This window comes from Pyrgilauda ruficollis, unplaced genomic scaffold, assembly GCF_017590135.1.
Source record: "Pyrgilauda ruficollis isolate IOZ18807 unplaced genomic scaffold, ASM1759013v1 scaffold232, whole genome shotgun sequence".
NCBI classification, from domain to species: Eukaryota; Metazoa; Chordata; class Aves; order Passeriformes; family Passeridae; genus Pyrgilauda; species Pyrgilauda ruficollis.
In genome coordinates, this window is record NW_024522762.1 from 164,205 (window position 1) to 182,113 (window position 17,909).

Here is a 17,909-nt window from a genome sequence, read left to right on the forward strand (position 1 = left end):
CTCACATGGAGCACTGTGAGCATATTGAAGAAGGATATGAAGGTCCTCAAACATGTCCAGAGGAGGGGAATGGAGGGTGAACTTTCTGGTGAAGAGCTGGAAGGCATGTCCTACAAGGAGCAGCTGAGTGGGCTTGTCTCCTTCAGAGAAATGGAGTCTGGGATGCATTGCTTTCTGCAGCTTCCTCAGGAGGGAATGTGGAGAGGGAGGTGCTGGACTGTTCTCTCTGAGATCCAGGGACAGCACAACTGGGAATGATCCAAAGTCATGCCAGGGGATGATCAGACTGGATGTTAGGAAGTTCTAATGCCCAAGCAACAGGACAAGGAGTAATGGCCTTAAACAAAACTGCAAAAAGTTCCACCTCAGTGTGAGGTAGCACTTCCTTACATTGAAGGTGGCAGAGGACTGGAACAGCTGCCCAGGCAGGTCATGGAATCTCCCTCTGGAGACATTCAAACCCACCTAGGTATGTGTTCCAGTGTCAACTGTTCTGGGTCATTTGTTCAACTCTATATCTGGAAGGCTATAAATGATACAAGTTTATTGTGGGACACAAGGGGATTGAATTCATAGTTTCTAAACCTACTGTCAGGTTCAGATGGCACAATCTCAATGAACTAAAAGGATCTTGCAGTTTCTTTTTCTCAGGTGTAGCTGTGAAAAGCAGGACTGGCAGTGAAAGGAAGACAGGCAAACTTTTCACACAGTCTGGTGTGTATTGTCTCCATCAACAGATAAAAGTGGGGTAATAGTAAAGTAATGGTAATAGTAAGGAATGGAATGCTTGGTCAAGCTGGAATGAGTGGACCAAAATCCATGGAATGCTGTTTGCTGACCTAAAAGCTGGGGTGACCACAGCAGCACTGCTAGGTTCCTACAGCAAATACACATAATCTTTGCCAGTGGCCTTTGTGCAGCTTAGCCTTGGGAGACCTTCAAGTGACCTGGCTGGGCCACCTCAGATGTGTCTGCTGTTCTGAACCTCATGAAGGCATTAGCATCTATGTAAACAAAGCTTGTCTCAGAATGGAGGTTGATCTCCACCTTCTGTGCACAACCTTGCAATCTTGTACCACAAACATGCTTCTCTTTAAGGCAATGTCTTCAGTTCATTATAGGCATTTATCTGGGTCCAAGTGGAAGATACTAGGTGTGTAATTTATAGAGAACGTAATCTCATTTGTGAGGGTTTCTTTGATTTAAATTTAGCATTACAAATGGACTAGGTCTTATTTGACTTGCAACACCAAAGAAGGTTTTCCAGCACTTGCTGATGTGCTAAGGTGACTTTGTTCTTCTTTGATTTCATTTAGGTTTGTATTACCTTTGCAAATTCCTGGGAATAAGAATAATTTTCAGACTTTCCATCTGTTCAAGGCACAGTGACAGAAGGAAAATGGCACCTGCATAGTCAGGCAATAATCTTCTTCTATGTGAACTGTTGGGTGGCTGGTGCCTTCTAGCACTCTAGAGGGGACTCATGTGCCTATGTAGCCTCCTTGTTCTTCTCTTCTGAGGAATATGGAAATAACAGTAAAAACTAAACAGATAAAGTACAGTAGACTGTCCAGGCCTTTCAGCCAATTGGTAATGGAGCAGAATTGGTTCTTTATTTATCTCTTTGGAGTAGGTTTGATTTCAGTCTTAGTATTTATGAAGATAGAACATCAGGTTAATCCCGTCAGTGGAGTTTGACAAGAGATACTACTTGAAAGTCCTGTTGTGTTTCAAAGGTAAGTCAGTAAATAAAGTCTTATCCTCAGGCTCCATGTAAGGCAAGGGGATATTGTTCCTTTCTACAGAAACAGCCAGCACCAATTGCTGTCATGTGGAAAGTTGTTGTGGTAGGGAACCTGTCCACCTTGGAGGTGCATCAGGAATGTTGTTTGCTGCTTGGTTTTGTTTGGAAGAGTGGTGTATAGGAAGGGGGTTTGTTGCCAGGTGATAAAAATTAATTCCATTCCAAAGTGGTCAAACTTTAACAAGTCTGGGTGGCTGTGGAGCCTGTTCTGGCTGCCTGGGCCAACATAAAACACTCCTCAGTGCAGGTTGGGTGCTGTAGGGGCCAGAGCTTCTCTAGAGGCACCAAAGCAGTAGTGACAAGACCCTGGCAGCTCTTTACATATCCTTCCCCAAGGGCTGCTCCTTGCAGATGGTCAGAGGAGGTCATTAATCAACTTTAAATAAACCTTCATAAGCAGACCCCAGGGAAATGACCTAAAGGCGAAGACAAGACGTGCCACAGCTTATGCTCTCCTGCCTGTATTTCTCCCTGCCCAGCCTAGGCAGAGCTGTGCCTGGAGGACTAAGCAGCTGTGCTGACCATGAGCGAGCAGAGCCACGTCAACAGCCTGTTCCTCAACGAGGATGCAGCCAAGCGGCTTCACGCCGACAGCCGGGTGCAGCGGCTCCGGCAGGCTGTGCACAAGCGGGCGGCACGGGCCAAGAAGCGGATGCACAGCATCACGGCTGAGAGCGCTAAAAGCTTCTTCAGAAGAAATGCCTTTGTCCTCTTCACCATTGCTGCAGTCCTACTAGGTATGGAGCTGGTGGCAACACCAGGCACCATTTATAAATATGGGGAAATGTTGTTTATTTTACAAAAATTTTTATTTTATCATAGCAATTTGACTGAGGAGTTGAAGCTGATGAGCTGGCAGCTCAAAGTGCTGCCTACATCATGAGTACTTTTGTGTGCAAGATCAAGGGACCCAACAGAGAGTATGTATGTGGGAGGGAGTCCTTGTTGATCCTTTCTAGCGCAGTATAGAAACAGTCTATGATAGAAAGAGTTTGATGGTCCCACTCAACCAATCCTTGTACAAATCATCCAGCTTTCTTCAGAGGCATCTTGTGAGTGCAGCTGTAGGCACAAGGGCTTTTCAGATTCGTCCCACAGCTTTAGCCTGACAGGACAAGAAATACTGCAAATGGCCATGATACAATGCAAACCAAATGTGCTTAGCAAATAGCAGGCTGTCCCTAGATTTTGATCCAGGTTACATGACTCTAACTGGCTGAATTCAGGTTTAAGAGGTGGGTAGACAAAGAATCTGAACAGTGTAGTCACACTTATTTTAGTGTGTGAGATCATATCTCTCATCACAGCATTTTGTATTCATGAGCTTCCTGGGAACAGACTCCAGAAGAACAATAGACAGGGAACAAGGAGACCTGTGGTTTTGCTCAAGACTCCTCTGCACATAAATACGTCAGAGGGAGAGAGAGCATACCATAAAAACTGGATCATAGCCTTCTAGAAAATGAGCATTTGTTCCTTTGGAAAGAAGAGGAACTGAGAGTAAATGAGAAGAGAAAAACCACATTGTAGGACTGAGGGACAGACCACTGGATCACACTGTCCCACTTCCATTCTCATCCTTTGCCTATCCACAGGGATTATCCTGGCCTTCTCCCTCCGGCCCTACCAACTGACCTATCGCCAGATCAAGTATTTCTCCTTCCCTGGTGAGCTGCTGATGCGTATGCTCCAGATGCTGGTTCTTCCTCTCATTGTCTCTAGCTTGATTACAGGTGAGAAGTACTTTCTGCTGCTTTCAGCCAAGACAATGGTCAGCAAAGCTGGTGTTTGGGTACCTCTTGGTGCCCCAGCTGGAGGTGCTTGGATTAGCTTGGCTAGTAGTGACAAGCCTGAATCTACAGCCATAGGGAACATGATCCACACTGAGACCCCTGCCAGCTCAGTAGTAGTGCAGAGAAGCAGAAGACCTTGTGCTTTCTCAGAAGACTGGGGAAAACACAATGCAGTGGTTCCAATGCCCAGCACTAACAAGGATTTAATCCTACATAACTTCAAATGTCTTCAAGTTTCTTGCCCAAGTAAATTTCAGGTTTTCTCCAGCCTAGAGAAGGTTAATTTTTGTTAGTTCAAAAGGATTGATCACCAGCTGGAGGGCTTGTTTTACCCAGATCCTCAAGTAAGACATGACAGACAGACAAGTTTTCAGACAGCAGTAGGGACTGCAAGGTGTTCTACCTGCTGAAACATCCCACCATTAGGGACTGAAAGGCCCAGTGTACTAGGAGGGGATTATTTCCCTTCTGAGAGCTTTCAAAGAAAATTGCTACATTCCCATATGCAGAATAAGATCCACCAGTGCTATGCTTCTTCATGACCACAAGCCACATTCTTCCATATCAACATCACCCTGGAACTCCAAATTCTGTTCCTTGTAGGCTGTGCTACCTAGAGACCCTAGCTCCCTGTCCAAATCATGCATGAGCCTTGCACCCTTTGAATCTTCCTCAAGCTTTCCCTTTCTCTCTAAGACAATAGGCACCCTCACATTGTCTCTCTGTGTGACACCCCAGGAATGGCCTCACTGGACAGCAGAGTCTCAGGGAAGATGGGGATGCGGGCTATCATCTACTACATGGTGACCACAATCATAGCTGTCTTCATTGGCATCTTCATGGTGATCATCATACATCCAGGAAAAGGATCTAAGGACAAACTTCACAGAGAAGGCAGAATTGAGCAGGTGCAGACCACAGATGCCTTCATGGACTTGGTGAGGTAGGTAAACAAGATGGTCTCATGTTGAGACCGTATCAGTGAGATTACATTCCTCCATGGAACATCCTTTTGAAGTATCACAGCTTTAGGCATACAGTCTTAAGGAAAGAGGTTAAAGGCTGAGTCTTGGCAAACCTAGTACTTCTAGCTTAGTCTAGCTAACTGGCTTTGCCACTCTGAGACTGAGTGCCTGGCCTGGAGTCCAGCCCTTCTCCAGAGGTGTTAATGTAAGAGGTCACAGTGTGCTCAACAAAACAAGTAATGAAAACCATCAGTGGGCTACCAGCTTTCAGAAATTCACCCGGAAAAGGCTACTGCAAATATCCATCTTCAATGACAAAAGAAAATCAAGGAAGTGGTTCCCAAGACATTGCCTTTTCTTCCCTTGCTGTGACCTTACTCAGTGAATTGCAAAGCTGTACCATCTCAAGTGGTATAAAGCCGTGTTTTTGAGGTACAGGATAACAGAGAGCTCACCACAGCTGCAGAGGTGAGGCTGAGAGCAAGGCAGTGTATTAATTATTGTAGTATGGTATTGTTTCAAGGTTCAGTTGGGTTTGATGATGATTTTACAATGTACCTATATCCCAGGGCAGTATGTGTGTCATCTCTTTCCACATACCTGAATAACCTTCTGGAGTCTGAAAACATGTAGTGGAAGTCTGACTAGTTGCAAGAGATGCTGGGTCCAGATCAGCATATTCCTTTCTTCTGTCAGTCAGACCAAAAGGGCTTAAGTGGACATTGTGAAAGTTGTGACCTCAGACATTGCTTCAGGATGAAGAAGTTGGCCAGGAAGCCCATGTTTTCTTCCTAGTTCAACAGGACAATAATTCTTTCCTTGTTTTATCTACTGCAGGAATATGTTCCCACCCAACCTGGTAGAAGCCTGCTTCAAACAGGTATGAAATCTCATCTTTGCACCTTGTACCCTGGACCATGGTCCTATCTACTTCTCTGAGGGATGGACTAGCACTTTATTCCCCAGGTCTGACTGCTGCAGGAGGCACTGCAAATGTTAGTCTGTATTATAGCATCCCCCATGCAAGCTTTTCAAACTGTCTGTACATGGGGTCTTCAACCTCCCTCCCACCCCAAAGAGGCAGGAAGGGTTGCATGATCTCGGGTTGCAGGCTTGGACTGGCAGTGATATGGAATAGATTCTCCAAGAATCTGTCTCTTCTGCAGTGCTAGTGCCCATAGAAGGAGCACAAAGGGTTATTAGAGAAGCCAGCATATCTCAGTCCTAGCGACATGAGATGCTCTAATGGTCTCTTTTGACCTTCTGTTCTATGAACTTTCTGACCTTTCTGGTGAAAGCACTAAACTGGGGACCTTGAGAACAGGCAAAGCATATCAGAGCCTAGCATGTGTCCTGATCATCTGAACTGGAGCCTGTGAGTGTATTTGATAATCTCTGTCTTTTCAGTACAAGACTCAGTACAGCACCAGGGTCTTCACCAGAACCATCCTCCACAGCAGCAATGCCACAGCAGGTGTGGCAACCACTCAGATCCCTGTGGCTGAGAATTTCACCAGCATCATGGAGAATGTCACTCATGCCCTGGGAACCATCTCTGAGGTGCTGACCTTTGAAGAAGTCATTCCCATCCCAGGCTCAGCCAATGGGGTGAACGCGCTGGGGCTGGTAGTGTTCTCCATGTGCTTCGGTTTGATGATCGGCAGCATGAAGCAGAAGGGACGGCCCCTGCGGGAGTTCTTTAACTGCCTCAACGAAGCCATCATGAGGCTGGTGGCCATTATCATCTGGTGAGGAGCACGGCCGGTTGGAGCAGGAGGTCTGCAGGTGCAGTTTCCATTGACATGATGAGAAGTGGGGTAGCTTTAAGGATTTCATGCACAAGACAGGAAAAGCAGATGGGCACAGCTCTACTTTGGCTCCATCAAGCTGGAGGGAAAAGTCTGGATGGGATATTTGTTCAGATTTCATTTCCTGTTCTTTTTGTTTTTACCTTAGAAGTATCAGGTACACCAGGACTTGCTTTTCTTGAGGCTTCTGGAAACATCCTTGGAAGACCAGAAAGCTGGAGTGGATGATCTCTTAGCCTTACCAACAGGAATAGGGTGTGGAGCTTTCTCAGCAAAAGCTTTCCATCCAGCTGTGTTCCAGGAGTCTGACTTAGCTATGAATCACAGTAACCCTTTGCCCCTTTCCTGCTTTCAGGGTGGCAGCTGTATGCAGTAATGCAGTAGCTCTGAGAGCTGGGTTGAGAGGATCAGCTCAAAGTTACTGCCTTTCAGATCCTTCCCAGATCATGACTTCTCTGGAGCTCAGCTGCTCATTGCTTTCTGTGTAAGGTTGCCTATGATACATGGTGCAGACAAACAAGCCATTGCTGAGACAAGTCTACTCTAGAAGGCACCATTTTACCAAATATGGTTATTTTAAGCTTTTTACTCAGTTAAGGCTCAAGCTTTTTTCAGGTACTGCAAAATAGGACAGATGCAGCTTTGGCAGAATACATGCAAATTTCTGACAGGGAAGAAATCTGTCAGCCTGACACCCTCTCCCATTTTAGATCATTCCAGCTTCCTTTCCTTGGTCTTATAAGTCACAGTCTTGTATCTGAAAGCAAAGTCCCAAGCACAGAAGAACAGGCCTTACAGAAAAAGGCACAAAGGGGAAGAATATCCCTGAGCTCACCGGAGATGTTGGGAAGCCCCACACCCCCCTTTTACTCCATGGATCTTTTACTCCATGTCTGAGCCAGAATTTGGGGCTTTTCTTTCCTAAGAACAGGTAAGACTTGCCTGGAGGCACAGAAGCGAGAGCATGAGCACCGTGGAACAAGTAGACATGGACACTACTCCAGAGACCTTCAACACCCCTCCTTAAACCTCCCTTTAGATAAAGGAAGGCAGGGTGTTTATGTATAGAACATTGGTTACACCTGGGACACTGTGCATGCCTCCTGGTAGCCACAATCTGCAGACCATCTCCCAGAAGCTTGTTTTTCCTGAGGAGATCTGATCACTGGTTGCAGCCAAGGATGTGTTCTAACAGGAATGTCAGAGGAAATGAAATATTTATTAAATCCTTTCCTGAAACTTTTCCAAACCTCCCAGGCTAAGCTGGAGTTTGGCATGTGGAACTCTGAGCCTTGTGCATGAGGTGCATGTGAGCTCTTGAGCTGCAGAGTCCCAGCCCTGAGAGATGTGGCCATGGAGCTGGAATTTTCTTTGGTCTGATTATTATATTAGTGCCCATTATTCTCTCCATATCTTAATTATCTCTTCTTTTCTGTGGATCCTCAGTGCTGCTTGTCAGCTGCATTGTTATGGATGGGGGGAAAAAGACACGAGGAATGGAAAAGATAGTGGGATACCTCAAAATGGGGTTTTATATGAGCCATGGCTGCTTTCACAGGTGTTGGTGGGTCCAGTCCTTGTTGGACCAGATCTGGAATCCCTAGATGTTCACAATTCCTAAATGTGAGCATCTGAAGATAGCAAGGCTGATATCCCAGAGCCTATAGGATACTCTTGCTTTTACTCCCTGATTCCCTGTTTCTCCTGTAATTTTCTGTGCCTCTCAGGAGAAAAAAAAATACTGTCAGCCCAAGCTCTGTTAGGAAAGGAAGGGACTCTGAAGGTTTCTCTATATAACCTTCCTTATCAATTCTAGAGTGTCGTAGAAATGTAGAAAACCCAAAAAGAGGAGGAAACGGCCCATGCTGTGTGTAAAGCAGAGTGCTGAGGTCTCCAGGCATGCACCAAGAGCTGATTTTTGACCATGGGATGAACAAGTCCCAGCTCTCTCCAGGTTTCTAGAAATCAGCAGTGTAATCCAGTGATTAGGCTCAGTGAGTACTTATGGTATGCTGGCTTATTGGGGATTTATCCAGACAGCATGTGTTAAAGCTGAGGTGAAAGTATGGGAGCCAGTCCTGACCATCAGCTTTGTGTTTCTGTCACAGGTATGCTCCAGTTGGGATCATGTTTTTGATTGCGGGCAAAATCCTGGAGATGGATGACCTAGCAGTGATGGGAGGCCAGCTGGGGATGTACACGCTCACTGTCATTGTTGGACTCCTCATTCACGCCCTTTGCATCCTGCCTCTGCTCTACTTCATTGTCACTCACCGAAACCCCTGGGTGTTCATTGCAGGGCTCCTGCAGGCTCTCATCACAGCCCTGGGCACCTCCTCCAGGTATGATGGCTGTGCAGGAGTGGGGTCTGGGCTGATACTATGTAGATACTACATCTCAGCACTCTATTGCTCTCAATGCAGCACTGTGGTCTCACAATTTCTAGCACTAACAGCTTTTTGCAGTGAACCAGCCAAACTCATTTGGGAGTGGGAAGGTTCCCACTGCCCTGCTCAGGAGCCGTATACTCACAGGACCAGCTCTGACCATCAGTGAATGGCCCATATTCCTCCTGACCAAACATGAGGGTGACTTTGCTTACCACTGAAATGCGGAGCTCAGGGCAAATATCCTCCTGAGTCGCAGCATTATTTCACATGCACATACTTCTCACATGTACTTGCACACATTTCACATCCCAGGCACACAGACTGTATGCAGCTGTCACTAAACTTCCCAGAGACCTGGGCAAAGCATCAACACCAGTATGTTCAATGACTCACACTGCCATGTTGCACAGCCAAAGCAAGGGATGGTAGGTAACTGTTGTTTCACTAAGCGCTGTTTCTTTTTACATTGGTGTCCTGGCAAGCACATAGCAGGCTCTTCTACATACATTCTCATACCAAAACACACAGCATTTTTCCTGCTTATGTTCTCTTTCCTAAACAGTTCTTTGCTTTCTCTGCAAGATATTCTCAAACATGTATCATTCTTGTCTAATGGACTGAGAGGGATGAGAAAGGGCTCAAGTTTTTTTAATAGCAGAAAAGGAGTTCTGGTCTTGAGACTCTGCCCTATGTACTCTGAATCCTCCTTCTTTTGGTGTTATACCAGCATCATCAGCCTCAGGGTTAAACAGCCCCTGTCCCAGCACCCTGAGAAAAGCCATGTCAGAATGTGTAACTGCAGCACGCATCATATCTGAGGAAGCCTTGCTTAGACTGTCCTTTCTTCTAGCAGTTTCTGGCCTCTGGCTCACATGGCAGGGTGAAAAAGCAGGCGGGTAAGGTCATAAACCAGGCAGAGGCTTAGTCCTTCTTCCAAAGTCGGCATACATGCAATTCATGTGGATTTGTAAATTCCTTTCAGCTCAGCGACTCTGCCCATAACCTTCAGGTGCCTGGAAGAAAACAATGGTGTGGACAGGCGCATCACAAGGTTTGTGCTGCCTGTGGGAGCCACAATTAACATGGACGGCACTGCTCTGTACGAGGCCCTTGCAGCCATCTTCATTGCACAAGTCAACAACTATGAACTTGACTTTGGGCAAATCATCACAATAAGGTGACTTTTGAAAGAGTTTTGGGACTACAGAAAGGGCTTCCGTTTTGTTGGCTTATCTGAGGTGTGATCAGGTTCCTCTTTTGCTCGTAAGAGACAATAAGGGGAAAAAAAGTATGGGAAAGAAGGGTTGTACTATAAATCTAGGTGTCAAAGCACATGCGGACACCATGTCTTTGAGGCTCCGCTTGAGCCTTCTTGCATGTCCAGGTCTTAGGAAAAGCTGTGGTGTGCAGTCTTTTATGAGTGTCTGGCAGGGGCAGCCTGGCATTGTTTTGATGTCCTGTGTGTCACTATCCTTCTTGGTGACCAGGGCAGGAAGGCTGCCAAGACAATGATGAGTTTGAGCTACTTCCTGACATTTCTGCAAATGCAACCAGCTCTTTTCTTCCCTTTGCTGATAGCTCTGCTTTCCCATTCTCTCTAGCATCACTGCCACGGCAGCCAGCATCGGAGCCGCCGGTATTCCCCAGGCAGGACTGGTGACAATGGTTATAGTGCTGACATCCGTGGGGCTGCCTACTGAAGACATTACACTGATCATCGCTGTGGACTGGTTTCTGTAAGTCCCTTGCCCAGCGGGCATGCACTTCTGCGCATTCCTGCCCGTGTTTACAGACCTCATCTGTACTCCTGATGTCTCTGCTAAAAGCATGCTCACTAACCTGTACTATTAAGCTTAAAACACACCTGTATCCCCTGAGACCTTTGCACAGTAGCCCTCTCTGTCCACGCTGGAGTCTTTGCCATGTGCTTCAGTGACTCAAGGCATCAGAGGTCACTTGCTGATCAGCCTAGTGACCAAACAGAATGTCCTCCATTTGCTTTATTTAAAATGCATCTAGAAATTATTTGCAGAGTCATAGGGAAAAGCTGTGCCAATAATAAGTAAATCCACACTACAGAATGATAGTTCTGGGCTACCAAACACTGAAAGAGGGATGAGACTGGGCTGCACAAAGTTGAAGAGTGTTTACATGGGTGCAGCTAGTCAGTCACACTGCTACATTTCAGTTTTCTTTCCCTTTTAAATAAAATCACTTGAGACAAGTGATTTTATAGGGGTGCTCTTAGGAACCATATTGAAGAATGCATTTGTGCACAGTCCCACCTCTTTGTCTTCTCAAACACCAAAATCCTGACAGATGGATACACTGTCAGTGTTCTCCTCTGCTCTTCTGTATCTTGTATTGTTGGTTTGTAGCCAAAGCAGCCAAACTCTGCTCCCAGCCATGGCAGACCAGTTGGAAACAGTTTTGTGGAAAACCTTCACTTCTCCTGTGGATTGTGCATAAGAACACACTTGGCTGGGAAGAGCCCTGCCTCCTAATAAGCCAGGTTACTTCTTGTGCTTACTCAGAGTAGATTATTTCAGTCAGGCTCTGCTGTTACTACTGAAGGATCTGATGGGATGCTGGACTGGTGACAGCTTCAGCAGCTCTGACATACTGTTGTGGTTGTGGAGAATGTCTCATTGCAAAGGGTCTTTTAGATCTGCTATTTTGCACAAAAAATCTGGTGCCTTGTCTTACCGCATGCTGTCCATGCAGAGAAGATCTGCGTCCACAGCAGTGCTGTCACAGGATTGCACCAGAATTTCAGCACTTTTTTAAAACCAAATGCAACCAAATGAAACAGATGTGTTGAGGCCATCTGAGTCGGCAGCAAGGCTTTTGGAAAAGACAGTGTCCGTGTATAAACACGACCTCCGTCTTAATTTGTGTCAAATCCAAAATTTTTCAGTAATAAATTGGGAATGCAATAAAACAGGAATGAATGTGAAGCTTGAGCTCAAGGATGTCAATCAAGGAAGTATCTCTGGGAGCAATTTTCCTGTCAGTGTTGAAGTATCCATTATTAGAATGACTTAGAAAGTAGAAGAAATTTCACTGATGATGTTTCTTGAAATAATCTTCATCCCGTTAGTTGCTACTATGAAACTATTTTGTTTTTCTCTCTGATTTTTCAGGGACCGCCTTAGAACAACTACAAATGTCCTGGGGGATTCTCTGGGGGCTGGCATTGTGGAGCATCTCTCCCGGCATGAGCTGGATGCGCAAGACTGCGAACTTGGTAATTCTGGGATACAGGACAAAGAACAGCTCTCCCACCTGGTGTGCCCACAGAATGACACCCACAGGCACTCCAGGAGGGAGACAGCACTGTGAAATCGGGCAGCAGAGTGCAGATTAATGCTGTAAAAAGCGAAACAGAAGTCCAGAGTGGAGGACAGAGAAAGATCCATTGTGCAAGATGCTCACTTTTCTATCACCTCTGCCACATGCAGTCTTCTCTAATCCTGTTGCTCCCTTATTTCTCTCTGACTGTCATTAAAGAGGAGAAAATTAAAGTGCAAAGAAAGCCTGATTTAGTCATTCTTATGAGGCCCAATAGTTAGACCTGAGTAAGGAAGACCTAGTGAAGGAGCTGGACTCGGAGCTCCTTTATTTCTGAACTAAGTAGCCAGGTGAGTTGGGAACACCACAATCTGTGGACCGGCACCAAAATGTTGCTGTAATTCTGTCCTGCAAGATACAGCTGCAAAGTCTTCACTTGGTTAGTACGTTCACCCAAACAAGCTTTTAGCATTTACCTCCTTGCTCACAGTCCTGGTGTTTGCACAGATATGCACTTGATGCTTCCCGACAACTCCACTGGCAACCTGTTTTGTTGCAGATACTAGAGTCACCCACTTCCTGAAGGAATGTGGGATCATACAGCAGGACAGCTGGCTGGTAGCACCAATAGGGATCAATAGGCTTCTCATTAGTGGAAGATCCTGAAGGATTGTGAAAGAAGCAAACAGTTAAAAAAATTATTATATCCATTATTCAGTCTTGAAATAGCTCTCCCCTCTACCAAGCTCTGCCAAAACCCAGTTAACTTAATTTCTCTTTAGCAGGCTCTTCTCATCCTGCTGAAACCAGGAGGGGAAACACAAAGTTTAAGAACAATTTGCCCATCTGAGCAGCTGGTGGTACATCCATGCCAGGAATGACTCCCTTACATGCAAGATTTGCTCAGAAAACAGTTTCACTCTGCATCACAGGATTCCTAAGGAAATTATTCCTGTGCTCATCTCTGCCTATTTTCAGAAGTGACTTCCCCTCAGTCACGTTGCTCTAGAATGTGCTTTCAAACACCTGTCTTTTTACAGATCCTTATCTTTTATAGGCAGAGACAAATCACTTCTTAGAGCTTGCACAGGTTGCCCAAATCCCAGACTTAAAAATTCAGGATATATTTTTCAATTCCTACCAAATGGAATTCAGCTTCTGTTTAACACACTTGGACATAAGCCCAAATTACATCCATAACATCTCAGAGTCTAAAGATAGAAGTAGGGACCTGCTTCATCCATGCTCTCTCCACCTTCCCTGGCATGGCCAGGAATACAGCCGGCATCTCTCACACTAGGACTTGTTCCATAACATCCAGGTCCATGAACATCCAGAAAAATGAATGTCTATAACTTAACCAGGAAGATGTTAAGGATCCACAGTGCTGGGGCTGCTGCATTGTAGCTGTCCTGCTTTTAACAATGGCTAAGAGCAGGAATAGCAGTGAGCAGCCTCCTGACCCATCAAGGTACTGTCTAAACTGCCCAGTTTCACTTGAGATCTGCTCATTATTCCCAACCCACTATGTCATTTACACCCCTCTACCCTGGCTTTACACATTGATGTTTTTTATCCCTAGCCATAACCATACACTCAGAGGTGCACATCATGGAAGGAACACCTCAGAGGCATTGCTGGAGTCAACTTTGCCAATCACAACTGCACACCTCTCCATGCTGCCATCACCAGCACTAACAAAGTTTCCTCAAACACATTTCTTGAAATGTTGAAGGCCAGATCATGAGGCTCTTTTTAGTCGTTCAGAAACTGCAGGGTTATACATTGGTGCTGCTACATTCCACATCCTGAAGTCACAGTGTTCTATTTTTATGGGCTGGACAATTATTTGGAACCTGAGATTAATGCACAAATGCATCTCTTTCATGTAAAACTAGTAGCAGAACAGGGTAACTAGAAGTGTGTGGTAGTTCTGTTTAGCAGTGGCTAGCTCCAGACTGTAAGGCAGCAAGTTGTTTGCTGACTGTGGAAGGCAGGTTGCTTATTTTGACAAGAGATCTACTCCAGCAGGAGACAAGTGAGCGGGACAAAAAATTATTATCCTTCTCTTTGTAGCACTTTTTTAATCTTGTTTGAATACTTTTATAATGTCTGCTCTTCTCCTTTCTAGACTAAACAGATCCCGTATATATCACAGGTAATAATAATTCATGTTCCTCTCCTCTGGACATTCTCCTTGCTGTTCCACATCTTTCTTGAAGTGGAATGACTAAAATTTGACACAACAATCCAACTAAAGATTTATTATTACTGAGCGCTGAGGAAATAATATTTCCTGTACATTAAGATTTAGACCTTGGACTTATGTTACCATGGTTGTTAGCAGGCTATGCATCGGCTGATCAGGATAACTTCCCCTGATGCATACATACAGCAAACTCAAGTCTGTTCATCTTATCCTAACTCCTAGCAAGGTTAGACTCTTACTTTGATGAGATGGCTCTGAGGACTGGATCTTAATCAAAGAGTTTTCAGATACACTGCATCAGCTTGTATCTATAGTGAGCTATGACAGCACTAGCTTATCAATAACACTGCTCAGCTGATGAGTCTAAACCTTCATAAAGAACAGACCTGCTTATAAAACCCAATGAAGTGCTTTATTTTTTAACAACAGCATGATAGCATTGACCCTAGTCCAGAGGTAATACATGATAATTCTCACATCATATTAAACAGGACTGCTGCCTATCAAGCAATTTCCCAGCTTGTGTTTGTGCAGTTGATTATTACTACTGAAGTATAGTAATTTCAAGCTGTCCATATTGAACTGCTTCTTGGTTTTCTTTTTTTTTTTTTTTTCAGACTACTTGTCCAACTTTTCAAGAAAACATTGAATTCTAATCCTGAAGTGACTTCCTGTATAAAAAGGGCAAACTGAAGGATGAATCAGAAGATTATTGGATTGGATTCTAGCTCAAATGGGAATGAATTCTGGGAAGTCCTATGGCTTGGGTTACACAGACTAGACAGTCACAAGGGTCCCTTCTGGCTTTATAATATATGCACATGCTTTCTGGCTTAGAGATATCGCAAAGGGTCTTTCCAACCCAATCATTTCTAAAAGCTATCTGAAAGTATTCTAATGGTACTTTAATAAAACTCAGCAGGAGTCCAATCTGTTTTCAGTTCCTGTTAGCAGACATGTACACATATCACAAAAGGGACTCTCCATACCACATTGCATCCACATGTTCACATGTTCCCACAAAGCAGTATGCACCAAGCCTTGCCATTTGTGATTTCCTGCTTTCCACACAAGATTAACAGAGCACAAACAAGTAGATGCCTCATTTTCCAACAAAGCAAACCAGTATTCCTTTGGGAATTTCAGAATTCAGTTTATAGCTTTTAGCTCTGGTGTTTACCCATGTTGTTAACCAGATTATGATTGGGATTATCTGTTTACAATACCTGAACATCAAAATATTGTCAGAAATTTGCATATGCTTATATATATATCCATACATATATAAGACAGAGGTGCATGTGTGGAAGCATATGTATACATAGAGTCAATTTTTTTGTTACTAATCCAAGAAGGAAAGCAAATATTACAGTCTCACTATGTGTAAAGCTGCTTATTTTATTTTGGTGCCCACCTTGATTTACTCATTTAACCCGGTACTTAAAAAAAAAACAAACCCAAGGCTGTTCTACTTCATTCCAGAAATGAGTCTTTCAAAGCCAGATTTCACAGAAAGGAGCTCAATGCATGCCAATTTAGACTTATACCTTCTGGTGATGAAATGAGAACTTCTCAATGTATAGAAAAAACTCTCCACTGTGTCCTTGTCTGTACACATCCCAAAGACCCCCATCCACACTGCATCAGTCTTGGCAAAGGCCAAGATTTCAGAGTTCAGTCAATAATACTAAAGTACTTGTACTTCTTCCAAATCCAGTGCTGACCTTGTACTAACTCAGCCTTCAAAACTGGATAATTGAAAGGGGTTTTATAATTTTATCCACTGTCTTTTAAAATTACCAGATATTTGTAAGCTTATGCAGTCTTTACTGCAGTCCTGCTGCTTCTACTTGCAGAAACTTTCTAAGTTGCTCCTATCTGCAAACAGATCTCTTCCTAACGGTTACAGATGGGATGAAATAGAGAGCTATGTCAATCTTAGATACACAAGTAGCTCTTGGATAAGGACATACCTCTTCAATACTAATTTGAAGAGAGAAAATCCAGGAAGAATATGGATTTTCAGTTAGGCCACATGTCACTTTATGTATGTTACACATTGTTCCAGGCATCAGAGCTGCCCATGAAAGCTGACCTGAAATTGTATGTTTTTCTGCTCTGCCCAAAGAAGAACTGGAAATCAGTACTGTACAGTGTGTTCATGGCATTTGTGCAATTTAACTGTTAATTCCTGAAGGCTTTTTCTTCATGCTATTATTTTCAGTCAATACAGATAGTTTCCATATTTGAAAAATAAAGGGATTTTTTTCCAAAATACTTCTCCATGATTTTTTTTTTCTATTATTTTTCCTCAGTACTTTGGAAGTGACCTTCCAAAGATCAGAGACATGACTTTTCGCATGATGTATTATACTTTCTTATCTCCTGTGGCGGTGGAGGCTTTGAATTTTATTTGTTTAAGAAATTGTTTAAAATGTAATGTTTTTTCCTATTCACCCCCTGTTCAGCTTTCCTAATAGTCTCTCCCTAAAGTTGTTTACCATCTGTCTTCCCGCCTTTCCCAGTTCTGGATCCTTCCCTGTCCATCCTCCAAACCCTGCCCCTGCAGCTTGTCTGTCATTATTTGCTACACCCATTTATCTAGAAGCTTCATTGTCAGTTATTTCCCTCATTGTTATGCACTCTTCCTTTCCCCTTTCCTACTGGTTTTATGTTTACGTTTATCCCCCCCATACCCCTCCTGTCTAGCCCTTGATTTGTTGTTAGGCTGTCTCCTCCCAGGAGACAGCCCCCCTCCCTCCTTAAAAGCTGCCGTTTTTCTCTCTTTCGTGCCCTTTTGCCTCTGCCTCCCTTCAAACTGCGACACTGCAGCATGTGTGCCACTCCCATCATGGGGAAGAATAAAGACAGTTTGGAAACACAAACAAGGGGTCCTTCCTTCTTACTTTACCTTGATCCTTTGACGTGGGTCCACACTTCTGTCGGTAGGGGACCTCAGCTTGTGGCCAAACTGCTACTCTCTGCCTGCCGGTGGCTGAGGCGGGGAGCGGCCGCTCCTGACGCTTGCCGAGGGGAAAGGGCGTCGGAGCTCCCTGGCGACCGGCGCTACCCCTCCTCCTGTGCCGAGGGGAAAGGGGGTCGGAGCTCCCTGGAAAAGGGGTCGGAGCTCCCTGGCAACCGGCGCTACCCCTCCTCCTGTGCCGAGGGGAAAGGGCGTCGGAGCTCGCTGGCGACCGGCGCTACCCCTCCTCCCGCAACCGGGGCGCGGCGTCAGTCTCCATGTGCCTACCTCATAGGTCAAATACCAATCTCAGATTTTGACAAGGCCTTTCCCTAAAACTTCTTCTTTGATGCCGTCTTTGCCATATGTCCATAAACTGACAAATGTACATGAGCTTTGCTTCATCTGCACCAGACAGCACATAGGCACATACTTCCATCTGGAAAATCCACCCCGAAAAAAGGTTATGTGGAAGAGGTCTCAGAAGCTTAAACAATAATGGGTTTACATTACTTGCTAAAATGTTGCATTGTTGCATGTGTCGTGGTTTGACCAGGAAGTGAGTTTCTGGGAAAGTTGTGGTCAAACCAATCAGTGGCCATATTTGGAAATTGTCACCTGGTGTGGCCATTGGGGACCTGGATATGCCGCTGAGAACACACAGGGGTTAAAAGCAGAGCATTCCCA

At 44.7% G+C, this 17,909-nt stretch overlaps 1 protein-coding gene across 6 annotated transcripts in view; it reads left to right on the forward strand.

Moving 5' to 3' along the window:
• The window catches only part of LOC121354655 (excitatory amino acid transporter 4-like), a 38,885-nt gene extending 22,348 nt beyond the window's left edge, over positions 1-16,537 (forward strand). For 4 of the 6 annotated variants that reach the window (XM_041469408.1, XM_041469407.1, XM_041469410.1 and 1 more), the window contains 9 exons: positions 2,284-2,541; positions 3,400-3,537; positions 4,336-4,540; positions 5,400-5,442; positions 5,970-6,310; positions 8,479-8,712; positions 9,743-9,937; positions 10,362-10,496; positions 11,904-12,283. In XM_041469408.1, coding sequence (XP_041325342.1) covers positions 2,328-2,541; positions 3,400-3,537; positions 4,336-4,540; positions 5,400-5,442; positions 5,970-6,310; positions 8,479-8,712; positions 9,743-9,937; positions 10,362-10,496; positions 11,904-12,102 — 1,704 coding nt within the window. In that variant the 5' untranslated portion in view covers positions 2,284-2,327 and the 3' untranslated portion in view covers positions 12,103-12,283. Of the gene's footprint in view, positions 1-2,283; positions 2,542-3,399; positions 3,538-4,335; positions 4,541-5,399; positions 5,443-5,969; positions 6,311-8,478; positions 8,713-9,742; positions 9,938-10,361; positions 10,497-11,903; positions 12,284-14,182; positions 14,210-14,877 lie in introns of those variants that run through there. The other 2 variants (XM_041469412.1, XM_041469411.1) reach the window with 2 other exon arrangements.
• The last annotated feature ends 1,372 nt before the right edge of the window (positions 16,538-17,909 follow it).